The sequence below is a fragment of the Gymnoscopelus braueri genome (genome assembly GCF_963280865.1).
Source record: "Gymnoscopelus braueri genome assembly, chromosome: 1".
NCBI lineage: Eukaryota > Metazoa > Chordata > Actinopteri > Myctophiformes > Myctophidae > Gymnoscopelus > Gymnoscopelus braueri.
This window is the reverse complement of record NC_137603.1, coordinates 11,165,728-11,179,912: the sequence shown is the minus strand read 5'-3', so window position 1 is coordinate 11,179,912 and position 14,185 is coordinate 11,165,728. Positions and strand designations below refer to the sequence as shown.

The window sequence follows — 14,185 nt, the reverse complement described above, 5'->3', positions numbered from 1 at the left end:
AACCTGGGGGTTATTATCGATTCTGAATTGAATTTTAATACACACATTAATCATGTCACCAAGATTGCTTTCTTTCATCTTAGAAATATTGCGCGAATTAGAGACTATCTGTCGTTAGACGATGCAAAAACGTTGATCCACGCTTTTGTTTTCTCTCGGCTTGATTACTGCAACGCACTCTACTCTGGCCTGCCAAAGAAAACAACTGACAGATTACAACTTGTTCAAAATGCGGCAGCCAGAATTCTAACTAAAACTAGGATGAGAGAACATATCACTCCAGTTCTAGCTTCACTACACTGGCTCACGGTTGCTTTTAGGATTGATTTTAAATTTATTTTAATAGTTTATAAAGCTCTAAATGGTCTGGCACCCTCCTACCTCTATGACTGCCTAGAGAGATATGTTCCAAACCGGCCCCTCAGGTCTTCAAGTGCTGACCTGCTCGAGGTGCCTACAATGACATATAAAAAATACGGTGAAGCAGCATTCTGCTTTTACGGACCGACAGTGTGGAATAAACTCCTATTACACCTAAGACAGGCAGCCTCTGTCGATAGCTTTAAAGCACAGCTCAAGACCTATTTCTTCACTCTTGCTTTTAGCTGATTCTTTGGTTGATTTTTAAGTCCTCACTGTATATTTTAATGTTGTTTTATGCTTTTATTTTGATTTTATTTTGATTTTGATTTTATTTTTTGCTTTATTGTTAAATTGGTTGCAACTGTAATTGTATTCTTGCTCTGTAAAGCACTTTGAGCTGCATTTCATGTCATGAAAGGTGCTATACAAATAAAGTTTATTATTATTATTATTATTATTTTCCCTGCTTCTTTTATTTTTGGTTTGTACGTAGTGCTATCTTTTTCTGTATTTTTGTATTGATATTTGAACTGTGGTGCCACTATATATGACTATGAATTGAATACCAAGGACCTCATTGGAAACAAGACCGCAAAGACTTTTTTTAACAGACCTTTTAGACAAAGTATTTTAAATGTAACTGTGCTCTTTTACATTTTTGCCTAATAAAATATTCAACCAATCAATCAATCAATGACCTGCTACAACAATATCATGTGCCCAGCAGGACCCTAAGGTCAGCCGTCCAGAGTCTATTGGTCATTCGCTCCCGGTTGTTTTTAGGATTGATTTTAAATTTATTTTACTTGTTTATAAAGCTCTAAATGGTCTGGCACCTTCCTACCTCTATGACCTCCTCCCTAAATACGTTCCAAACCGCCCCCTCAGGTCTTCTAGTGCAGGCCTACTCGAAGTGCCTGAAATGTCATATAAAAAACACGGCGAAGCAGCATTCTGCTTCTACGGTCCGACGGCTTGGAATAAACTCCCATTACACATAAGACAGGCACCCTCTGTGGACAGTTTTAAAGCACAGCTCAAGACATATTTCTTCACTCTTGCTTTTAGTTGATTTTTTCTCTTCTAAATCTCTGTGTTGTTATTCATGACTTTACTGTTTTGCTCACTGCCTCACTGCCTGTTATGTATTGTTTTAGCCATTAATTTTATGCCACTGTTTTATTGTGTATTTTATACATTTTTATTTGTTTTTGTTTTGTTCTGTAAAGCACTTTGCGCTGCATTTGTGTCATGAAAGGTGCTATATAAATAAAGTTTATTATTATTATTATTATTATTCCTCGTACCAGGTTGGCGGCCATAGTTGAATGGTTAGAGAGCCCGCCTGGGAAGCCTAAGGTTCGAAGTGTCCCTGACACTTAAGCCCTAACTGCTTCCCCCTCCGCATTCCCCCACAAGATGAAGAAAGATAATAAAAAAGAAAAGAAAATGTATGGAATGTCCTTCCACAGGTCTTGAGAGCTGGAACGAAAAAAGGTCAGCCTCTGTGGAATCTTTTTGAGCCACTTACAAACATTACTGTTTAAACACACATTTGTGGAATATCTTATATTTTCCCCCGCGGGACGAAAAAAGGTCAAGGTCAAAAACTAAAATGTATGGAATGCCCTTCTACAGGTCTTGAGAGCTGCAGCCTCTGGACATTTTTAAGAACTACTTGTGGAATGTCTTAGATTTGTTTGTGTGTGTTTTTGTTGTTTTGAATGTTTCATGCTGTGTTTTTATTTCTGTTGTATGTCAAGCACTTTGTGAGTTCTCTCTGTGAGAAGTGTTATATATACTGTACAAATATAATGTACATACTTACTTACTTCACCTCACCACACGTTCAGAAGAGTTGTTGAACATGTTTCACCAGGCAGGTCATGTCATTTGTTAATGAGGTAATCAAACGTGCACTGCACTGGCTATGACGACATTAGAGACTATGGATGATGATGGTGCTGTTGTTCCCCAAATGGAAGGAACGTTTTAAGCCTAGCCTGCCCTAGGAAACTTGTGGATACACAACTGTCCATATAGGTCCAAATTAATCACATGCACAGAATTACTTCAAATGATTATGAATATCCAGTTATAAATTGGTCATTGTAACCTACCGGGTGTATGTAATTCTATGAGCAACAAAAACACACTTGAAAGACGATATCTCTGTGTTGGAAATTGGGATAATGCATCTCTCCAATATGCCTAATGCCTTGATTTGAATTCTTTGTATCCTTTGAAATAGAGAGGGGTCATTGTACTTAAAAGGTATATAAAAAACGGACTATTTTATCAATTCAAAATTACATGACCCTCCCTTTGATTCAAAGTCAAATTAGCTGACCCTCCCTTGGACTAAAATTAGAAAGCCATGACCCTCCCCTATTTTCCTCCAGGGACCCCCTTCTGTAAATTTCGACTGGTCCCTTACAGGGAATTAATTCAATGAGACAGAGCCGTGACGTCAAATATGCTTGAATATTTATGCTCAATAAATATTTTATTCAATCCAAGAGTTGTCTGTCTGAAATAGAATAATAACAGTGTGCGTCTGTATTGAAACATTATGAGAAGAGAGGAAGGCTAAACGTTACGCTGTCATATAGGCTACGTTGTGGTAAATCGGCTGTGTTTACCATGGGACACCGTCGTACAAAGCATAAATCAGGCACCAGTACACAGCACTAGAAGCAATAAAATTGTCTTTCCACTCTCTTCTCATCTGTGTCTATTACTGTCATATATAATCCATTTAACAACCGCATACTCTTTCACAGATATTGTTATATCTGCTGCTCTTTTTAGTGATATTTTTGTTCAACCGTGCGCCTACATCTGCCGCTATTTTAACTGCTATTTTAACCACGCACCATGTACAGTATGTATATCATGTACACTGCCCATATTGACATCTGACCTGTTTTTTCTGTTTCTTCCTTTCTCTAATCGATTGAATCGATTAGTTTGATTAAGTGTTGCGTCCTTAAGAGAGAGTTTAAATCAGTGCTCCTTCTTCCCATCACCTACTGTAGTCCACTGGATCTCAACGTCGGGTCCGGGGACCACCAGGGGTCCGAGTGGACCCTTACGGGTCTGTAACTCAGATAGTGTACAAATAGAACCAAATGGAACATTTGATTGAATTAACACTAAGGCTTGTACCATGTAGATTGAGGTTCCAGTAGAGTTTAGTTCAGTGATTGTCAACCTTTTTTTCTTGTATAAACTAAGCCCCCGTTTGATGCAAATCTTTATCTCTGGGACCCACATTTACACGGTAAAATCATCAGTGTTAATGTAACTGAGAGTTACCCATAAGGATCCATTTGGACCCGTGCTGGTCGCCAGACCCCGCATTGAGAACCAGTGACCTATACTGCCACACCCCATCTAACACTACTCTGTTGCCTCCACAGGGAGGGCCAAGTGTAGACCCATTCACAACCAGAGGAAACAATGCAATGTCAGAGAATCCAAAACAAACACAACACGGGAAATAAAAGTGCACACGCACGCACGCACGCACGCACGCACGCACGCACGCACGCACGCACGCACGCACGCACGCACGCACGCACGTGCACACAGACATACACACACGCACACAGACATACACACACACACACACACACACAGACGCTCTCTTTTTCAGACGAAGGAGAAGGGTGGAGAACAGCTGTGCAGTCACAGAGTGTGTGTGTGTGTGTGTGTGTGTGTGTGTGTGTGTGTGTGTGTGTGTGTGTGTGTGTGTGTGTGTGTGTGTGTGTGTGTGTGTGTGTGTGTTTGTATACCAACAGCTAGTGTTTAGTATTGTCTAGTATTGTATGATATAAGTTCATTAAATATAGTAAACAGGTTGTGTTGCCAGGAACTATTAACCCATTAAGACCTGAGGTTGATTCTACAAAGGCCTTCTGAATCAGTAGTTCTCAAACTTGTTCGTGCCAAGGACCCCCAAAATGATATTTATTTGGACGCAAACCCCCCATCTGAAAATGTTTTGTGCCAGCTAGGGACCCCCAAAAGAGAAGATTTGTGTTAAAAAAAAAATCTTCAAACATGTTCAAAAATAGCAGATGTACAAGCTCTCAGCACCGCATGAAGTGACGCGCTGTGAACTTGTATATCTGCTATTTTTGAATAGCCAACGCTAATATCTATAAAATGACACAGATGCTTTCACGGTTTTAACGAGTTAAAGGATGTTTTTCTTTTCACCAAGCTCATATTCAAAATATTAATTCACGTCATAATGCATAATCGTACATAGCTTTATAACTGAGAGACTGTGGTATTTGTCACTGGATATTTTTGAAAACAATTTCTGCATTTAACCCATCCTTAGTGACAGGAGCAGTGGACACTAGGGGGCAGTGTCTCGGGGAGCAGTGCTTGCGTGCGTGCGTAGAACCATACTACTATACCAGTAGTACTATACGCACGCTACTATATCAGTAGCGTGCGTGCGTGCGTGCGTGCGTGCGTGCGTGCGTGCGTGCGTGCGTGCGTGCGTGCGTGCGTGCGTGCGTGCGTGCGTGCGCGCCTGTGTTTGTGCGTGCATGCGTGCGTGTGTGTGTGTGTGTGTGTACTTATGTAACTAAAATGTATTGGCAGCCACAATGCTCAGACTGGTCTGGTGGCAGATTACTTTTAGCTATCATACGATCTCTTCAGTATCATTACGTCATCATTCTTAACTATAAAAGAAGGTTCTCAAACTCAGAATGCATTGACCTTTCTACTGGAGCTGAACATACACTCAACACACTCAGAAGTCCTTTGATCTCAACAACAAGCTACAACTCAAAGACCTCAAGATGATACTTGTTGTGGCAGTTCTGTTTCTGGCTGTAACAGTCCACTCTGCTCCTCGTGGTGAACTCAACCTGGTTCTGGACTGTGAGGAAATCTACAAAAAAGTCTCCACAGAGAGTGGTGTGTACACCATCTACCCCACTACTAAGGACTAAACTATCTAAACCCTCACTCTTGTCAACATTACAACCTCCTTGGGTAAATGACAGAGTCCGGTCCATAAGAAGGGCATGTAGACAGGCAGAACGTAAATGGAAAGCTTCTAAAGATCTTTCTAATCACAATGCCATGAAGACACTTTTAAAAGAATTAAACAGCACAATGAGAGAGGAACGATCAAAATATTTCTCCCATCTAATTGCTTCGAACCCCCATAACCCCAAACTTCTCTTTAGCACCATTAATTCTCTTACACGTCGTCCCGCCGACTCCAGTGAAATTATATCCACTGAGAGATGTGAAGCCTTTCAGGCCTTCTTCTTAGACAAGGTCTCAAACATTAGAACCCAAATTGTACCTTCTTTGTGCATTCTACCACACAGGGAGGTATCTCAATACTTAAATTCCTTCGATTTAGTTTCCCAGCCTGACCTTTTGAATATTATTAATAGCATGAAACCCTCTTCCACCCCTGCAGACGCTCTACCCACCACATTTTTAAAAGAGGTTTCCCTCTTTTTATCTCCAGACATTTTAGCAATATTCAATAAATCACTATCCTCCGGTGTTATTCCTTCTATCTTCAAGTCAGTTTTACTAAAACCCCTGTTGAAAAAATCAAACCTTGACATCTCCAATTTTAACAATTTCAGACCAATTTCGAAATTACCCTTTCTCTCCAAAGCACTAGAGAAAGTGGTTTATTCTCAACGTTTAACTTTTTTAAACGACAACTCACTCTTTGAAATGTTTCAATCTGGTTTTAGAACACACCATAGTACAGAGACTGCACTTCTGAAAGTTTTAAGTGACATCAGGATGAACACAGATGCTGGCTGCTGTACTGTGTTGATGTTACTTGACCTTTCCGCTGCTTTCGACACGATAGACCACAATATCCTACTGGACAGACTAGAAAACTGGGTGGGTGTGACTGGGTCTGCACTGGACCTGCCAAGGTCTACTGTGAAATGGACACAGATGGAGGGAAGTGGACAGTGTGGGTTTAGTAGTACCTTGGGATCCTTAAGTCTTCCCAGTGATGGATTGGTAGAATGAAAACACTCTCAAACTTGACGTTAGTTATATCAGTAGAAATGATTTATTACAATAAGTAACAGCAAAGCTCAAGCAGTTGCAGCAACGATGTTGACTCTCAGGTCTCCGGAATATCTCTGCCCGAAAAGGGTCTATCCCCCTAATATATCTGGGCATCACCATCATTCTCTCATCATCCAAATATGTGTTATCTCTCCACTGTGTCCCACCTGGGACCCCAGTGTCGAACATCATCTGTTATTTGCGTACTATTTTGCAAAGTCATTCTCGCATGAGTTTGCATCTCTTAAGATTAATTGATCCTCCGTACGAGGCATCCCCCCCTCCCTTATGTGTTCTTGTCATTGGTTTCTATGAGCCCGAGGTTACTGTGCCACGAGCGTTCTAAGTTTGATCCCTAATCAAGAGCCAACCACCTGTGTACCTTGTGCGTCATACGCTATCACTAGGGATGGTCGCTGTCAGTAGAGGGATTCTTATGCCTGATTTACCTCTAATTCTGGCTTTTGGGACCTTCAATTCTGGGCATGTATTAGTTTTTAGGTTCACACCCACTTCTGGGCACCGTCTACAATTTATTTAATACAGTTTAGGGAATATACTTTAGTTTAGTCTCCTTTTAGTACTTTCTCTGTGTTTTCTCTGTGTAGCAGAGAACACACTGTATGAGAAGTGTATCTCAGAATATTCTCAGTTACTACAGAACTCTCATACACAGTCATACACAGTTATACAGTTTTAACTAAGGCCCAGGTCATAGGTCACGACCTGTATTGCCCCGACATAATCCTTCCTCTAGACAATACTTTTGTCTATCTTTGCCAGGTCGGGATTGCCAGGTCGGGTTGTCTATCTCTGCGAAGTATGTGGCTTTTGCTAAGTATGGCTTTCCCTTCATAAAGTGCATAATGTGCAGTCAAAACATTCTTATAATGCACTCAAACACTCAGTATATGATTCATATAATACACTCAACATTCATGTGTTACTTTCCCATATATTGGATACTGTATCCAGGAAGGACTTTAAAAGATACATTCCTACCAATTACTGTCGGTTTTGACCAATTCATTCCTTTACTCTCATTACTTTTTAATCAATGTGCGTCTAGTCAATTACTCTTTCGTTTTCGTTTTGGTATGATGCACTTGTAAATACTCTTAAGTAATACACGATTGTCCTCTCCTTGTACTTTTGTAAACCATTCTACTTGTATAATAAATGTAATAATAAATGAAATTAATAATAAATGAAATTAATAAATGAAAATCCCAATAAATTTATAATGTCTGTATAATGACTGTCTGTATAATGGCTGTGATGGTTAATAATAAACGATGCATAAACATTAATCACATTTTCTTTTGCGTGCACATTCTGCGTGTGCGTGCAATTCTTTTCTTATAACAAAGCTTCCCGCTTCCCTCAACTAATATTTGTCTTCCGTACTCCGTCCCATAGTGCAAAAGCGCGATAGTTCAGAAAACTTTCGATGTGACAGTTCTTTCTGGTACCGACCGTACCCATCAATCATCCTTCCTCTGTCACTTTTCAAGTGACACGAAACGTTAACTGTCCAGTATCCCAGTCCACTTGTGCTGTGCCTAGAAATACACAGCCAAGTATAGTTGTCCATTTCTACTGCGGCGTGCGGAAGATGTTTCCCAGCCAGAACTCTGTCATCATGGACATAAAAAGAGAGGAAATACATGTCTTAGTAATATGTTTTGAACACCTTATAGTAGATAGATATGTTTTTTCATTCATGTTTCTTTCACAACACATTTTCTTTTTCCTTCTTCACATTTTGGGATTATATAATGATTCTTCCTATATAATGGTTCCCTAACTATCTTCAGAGTCCCTTCTGGCTCAGACTGCGTACAGTCTCTCCCAGGCTGGGCTCCACAAAAAACAAACTAAAATAACAAACAAAACAACAAACGCAATTCCCGATGACCCCAGCCGACCAAGCCGTCTGAGGTTGGGAATCGCCTATGCTTAGAAATAATCATTTTACCACTCTTATGTACTGGTAACCAGGTTATATGTGTTATATGTAGCTGGTGTACCAGGTTATATGTGTTATATGTTTTATATATTTCTCTTCCTCCTTTCTTACCATCTTATGTGATAGTGGTCTCTGGCCCCTCTGGTTCTGCTTCTGCCTCTCCCTCTCCATGGCACCTGGGACGTGGTTGGATGCTCTGGAACACTGGTCATCGATGATTGCTTATCTGGAGTCTCTTCGATTGTTGTTCTTCCCTCGGTAGTCTCATTGCATCTGTTGCTTTCTCCTCTGTCATGGTGGTGGTTGGTCCCTCTGGTGGCACCTCTTCTGGTCCACCCTCTTGCTCGATATTGGGTTCTGTACTGGCTTCCGTACCAGGGGCCACCTAGGTATGACCCTGTGTAACCCTCTGGTGTCTCATCCATGTCTTGGTTTTCTGGGCTCTCTGGTGGTGTTTCTGGGCTCTCTTGTGGCTCCATCTTTATTTGCTTTGTCAGACTTTGGACATGCTTTGTCTGATTTTGGACAGCATTTTTGAGGGCGTCATGTAAAGAGTGAAATCTTTTCCTCACACTCTCCGCTTCATCTGGGGTTAGTGGTCCTTCGCATCCAGAGAAGAGTGGACGGCACTGTGAACTTCTACAGACCCTGGGCTCAGTACCAAGCTGGGTTTGGAGACGCATCAGGCGAGTACTGGCTGGGACTGGAGAACATGCATCTCCTTACCAAGGACAAAAAGTATCAGCTGAGGGTCGACATGGAAGACTTTGAGGGAAACACAGCGTTTGCCTCTTACTCCTCTTTCTCTGTGGGTTCTGAGGCTGATGGCTACAACTTGCAGGTTGCTGGCTTCAAGAATGGAGGAGCAGGAAACTCACTGGCCTATCACAATGGAATGAAATTCTCAACCTTTGACAAAGATCAGGACACTCACAGCAAGAACTGTGCAAGTGTTTATTACGGTGCATTTTGGTACAAGAAATGTCACTCTGCTAACATCAATGGTGTTTACCTTTGGGGACAGACGGCTCATTATGCAACAGGTGTAAACTGGTACAACTGGAAGGGTAATCATTACTCCCTGAAGGCTGTAGCGATGAAGATCAGACGTGTTCCTTAAACATGTTTAGGTTCGCATGCATATATTTTAGAAAAGCACAGCCGTGGTATAAAAGGCATGATGCAATATTTACTCTCTTTCATGGTTTGATTTAATCCTAAACTCATACAGTAGATATATGTATTGTATCCCATATTATTACAGTGGTGACCTGTCAGGGCTCTTAAATGAATACATAATCCAAGCTGTTGAATGAATAAAGAGATTTATGCAAAGACAAATCAAGGTGTAGTTTTTTAACGCTTTACTTAAAGGTTGGCTGTATAATTCATTATAATCACATTTACAATGCATTATGAGGCTTCATAACACTCGTTATAAATGTTTATGATGATGCAGAACTGTTTACTGTTTACTGTCAGTCTACAGGAATCCTCGGTCAGTTCACATTCCAAACACAGCAGCTAGTTTCCAGTAAGGACGTTCATTAAATATAGTAAATATGTTGTGTTGCCAGGAACTATTAACCCTATAGTTCTCAAACATGTTTGTGCCAATCTCAAACATGTTCGTGCCAAGGACCCCCATAATTATATGTATTTGGACGTGGACCCCCCATCTGAAAATGTTTTGTGCCAGGGACCACCAGAAGAGAAGATTTGTGTTAAAAAATATATATCAAAATTTCAAAAATGTTCAATAATAGCAGATATACAAGCTGTGAGCTTGTATATCTGCTATTTTGTAATAGCCAACGATAAAATCGTTAAAATGACACAGATGCTTATCCGGTTTTAACGAGTTGAGCGATGTTTTTCTTTTCACCAAGCTCTTATTCAAAATATGAATTCACATAATACATAATCGTGCATAGCTTTATTACTGACAGACTGTTTACACAGAATCCTAGACAGACGGTCATGCATTTTTATGTTTATTCAGAACAATAATGATAATAATAATAATGTAGTCTACACACCTTTGAGGTATTTGTCACTGGATATTTTGGAAAACACCAGTATCTGCATTTAACCCATCCTTAGTGACAGGAGCAGTGGGCACTAGGGGGCAGTGTCTCGGGGAGCAGTTGGGGGTCAAGTATCTTACTCAGGGACACTTACAGTACATTTTAACAGCGGGCGACTCTCGGACGATCCCCGGGCGACATCGTCCAAAAGATAAAGAAAATCCATCTTTCATCGCCCCCCCCCGCCCACTTCGCCCTATCGCCAGTAGTTGCCGGCTCTCATAGACATATAAAGCACTTCCGGAAAATACTATCCTGATCGCCCGCTGTTAAAACGCACCGTTTGACACATTGCTGCAGGGCCTGAAATTGAACCTGGGACCTCTGGGTTCCAAGGCGGGCTCTCTAATCATTCAACTATGGCCGCACCTTGAGCAGTGCATGCTTTGAATAATCTGGTTGGTTGGTGTGTGTGTGTGTGTGTGTGTGTGTGTGTGTGTGTGTGTGTGTGTGTGTGTGTGTGTGTGTGTGTGTGTGTGTGTGTGTGTGTGTGTGTGTGTGTGTGTGTGTGTGTGTGTGTGTGTGTGTGTGTGTACTATGTAACTAAAATGTATAGGCAGCTCAGACTGGTCTGGTGACAGAGTACCTTTATCTATCATACGATCTCTTTGGTGTCAATAGGTCACCATTCTTAACTATAAGAGAAGGGTCTCACACTCAGACTGCATTGAACCTTCTACTGGAGCTGAACATAGACGTCCTTTGATCTGAACAACAAGCTACAACTCAAAGACTTCAAGATGATACTTGTTGCTGCAGTTCTGTTTCTGGCTGTAACAGTCCACTCTGCTCCTCGTTGTGAACTCAACCTGGATCCGGACTGTGTGGAAATCGACAACAATGGTGATCGTGGTGATCACGACCTGGTTCTGGACTGTGACGAAATCTACAAAAGAGTCTCCACAGCGAGTGGTGTGTACACCATCTACCCCACTTCTCCACCTGCCAAGGTCTACTGTGAGATGGACACAGATGGAGTGAAGTGGACAGTCATCCAGAGAAGAGTGGACGGCACTGTGAACTTCTACAGACCCTGGGCAGAGTACCGAGCTGGGTTTGGAGACGCATCAGGCGAGTACTGGCTGGGACTGGAGAACATGCATCTCCTTACTACGAACAAACAGTATGAGCTGAGGGTGGACATGGAAGACTTTGAGGGAAACACAGCGTTTGCCTCTTACTCCTCTTTCTCTGTGGGTTCTGAGGCTGATGGCTACAAGCTGCACGTTGCTGGCTTCAAGAATGGGGGAGCAGGAAACTCACTGACCTACAGCAATGGAATGAAATTCTCAACCTTTGACAAAGATCAGGACAGGTGGGGCAAGAACTGTGCAAGTGAAAAGTACGGTGCATTTTGGTACAGGAAGTGTCTCCGGGCTAATCCCAACGGTGCTTACCTTTGGGGAAAGACGACTCATTATGCAACAGGTGTAGTCTGGCATCACTGGAAGCGTAGTCAATACTCCCTGAAGGCTGTAGCGATGAAGATCAGACATGTTGTTCCTTAAACATGTTTAGGTTCGCATGCATATATTTTAGAAAAGCACAGCCGTGGTATAAAAGGCATGATGCAATATTTACTCTTTTTCATGCTTTTAATTTGGGTTTTTCTCTCTTTGGGACTCTGTTTAATCCTAAACTCATACAGTAGATATCTGTATTGTATCACATATTATTACAGTGGTGACCTGTCAGGGCTTTTAAATGAAAACATAATCCAAGATGTTGTAAACATCGTCATGAATAAAGAGATGCATGCAAAGACCAAAGCAAGGTGTATTGTGTAATGCTTTACTTAAAGGTCGGGTCTATAATTCATTATAATCACATTTACAATGCATTATAAGGCTTCATAACACTCGTTATACATGTTCATAACGATACATAACAACTTATAACAAGGTTTATGAAGTATTTTCCGTGTTGGTCAAGTTACATTATTATGCTTAGAAGAACAGCATATTATAACTACCATACTTTTGTATTGTAGCTTGTTTTATAAGTAGAGGGTCTAAGTGTTTAGAGTGTATGTGATGCAGAGAGACTCCTTTACAGAATAAGCTTGCTGTTACAAATATGCACAGGGCAGTGGTGGAAAAAGTACTCAAAATTTACTTGAGTAAAAGTAAAAAGTATTGGTGTCAAAATGTACTTAAAGTACCAAAAGTAAAAGTACTAAAATATTTGAGAATAGCCTATGTATAAAATAGGGCTAAAGTGGTTAATGTATGTTTTATAATGTAATCATTTATATCTGCAAAGTAACTGGTAACTAAAGTTTTCAAATAATTGTAGTGGAGTAAAAGTACAATATTTGCCTCTGAGAAGTCAAAGTACTGAAAATGGTAAATACTCCAGTAAACATTTAAGTAAACATTCCTCAAAAGTGTACTTAAGCACAGTACTTGAGTACATGTACTTAGTTACATTACACCACAGGCACAGGGTCAATAGTATACAGCTACTTCATTCCTATTGTGGGAATGATTTTTAGTTTATTGTAATAATGTTTTATCTTAATGTCATATAATGAATATACATATTTGCCATGTTTAATTTCTAGAACCACATCAGAACAGCAATACTATCAGTGAGTGACAATATCTAAAGAGTGTCGTCATTCCCTGTTGTAGCAGAGACATCTGAGGGAGAATCTGAGTACATCCACACATCAACCCTAGCTCACTTAAAGATCCCAGTTGTGGGTTCGAATCCACCGCGGTACATCCAGCTTTGTCCAGAGTCTCTCTATACGAACATAATTGGTGTGTTCAGTAAAAAAGAAAAAATAACTGATGGTACAAGTGGGGTACTGCCCCCGTCGTTACGCGGGGGCTTCGGTGGCTATAGCCACCAATGTTTTATCCAAAGCCACCAAGAAAAAAAACAAAAAAAAGAAAAAAAAAACATTTTTTTGAATCATATCTATAACCCTAACCTAACCCTACCCCTAAAGCCGAAATAAAGTAACAAAAAACGGGTGGGAAAAGTACCCAAATCCGCTAAGCCCCCTACCTAGTAGAGACCTACTGTAGCAACGCGTCTGATAATAATAATAATGCAGTTCACACACCTTTGTGGTATTTGTCACTGGATATTTTTGAAAACAATTTCTGCATTTAACCCATCCTTAGTGACAGGAGCAGTGGACACTAGGGGGCAGTGTCTCGGGGAGCAGTGCGTGCGTGCGTGCGTGCGTGCGTGCGTGCGTGCGTGCGTGCGTGCGTGCGTGCGTGCGCGCCTGTGTTTGTGCGTGCATGCGTGCGTGTGTGTGTGTGTGTGTGTGTGTACTTATGTAACTAAAATGTATTGGCAGCCACAATGCTCAGACTGGTCTGGTGGGAGATTACTTTTAGCTATCATACGATCTCTTCAGTATCATTACGTCATCATTCTTAACTATAAAAGAAGGTTCTCAAACTCAGAATGCATTGACCTTTCTACTGGAGCTGAACATACACTCAACACACTCAGAAGTCCTTTGATCTGAACAACAAGCTACAACTCAAAGACTTCAAGATGATACTTGTTGTGGCAGTTCTGTTTCTGGCTGTAACAGTCCAGCTGTAACATCATGTCATACTGTATCGTAATATATATATATATATATATATATTTTTATAAATAGGAGTTCTTAGTTACTGTATGATGTATGATATGAAATGTGAGCATAATCACAGTAATT

At 40.8% G+C, this 14,185-nt stretch overlaps 3 protein-coding genes across 3 annotated transcripts in view; all 3 read left to right on the top strand.

Annotated features, from left to right (window-relative positions):
• Nucleotides 1–14,185, top strand: part of LOC308084293 (tyrosyl-DNA phosphodiesterase 1-like) — a 142,214-nt gene that overhangs the window by 21,053 nt on the left and 106,976 nt on the right. The gene's annotated exons all lie outside the window — the stretch shown is intronic.
• On the top strand, nt 8,805–9,668 carry LOC308079261 (microfibril-associated glycoprotein 4-like; the record flags this gene model as incomplete). Its single annotated transcript, XM_080420637.1, has 2 exons — nt 8,805–8,814; nt 9,010–9,668. 2 exons carry the CDS (start codon nt 8,805–8,807, stop codon nt 9,531–9,533), a joined length of 534 nt encoding a protein of 177 aa, XP_080276763.1. The 3' UTR covers nt 9,534–9,668.
• Nucleotides 11,405–12,008, top strand: LOC308079154 (microfibril-associated glycoprotein 4-like; the record flags this gene model as incomplete). Its single annotated transcript, XM_080420533.1, has 1 exon — nt 11,405–12,008. Exon 1 carries the CDS (start codon nt 11,463–11,465, stop codon nt 12,006–12,008), a length of 546 nt encoding a protein of 181 aa, XP_080276659.1. The 5' UTR covers nt 11,405–11,462.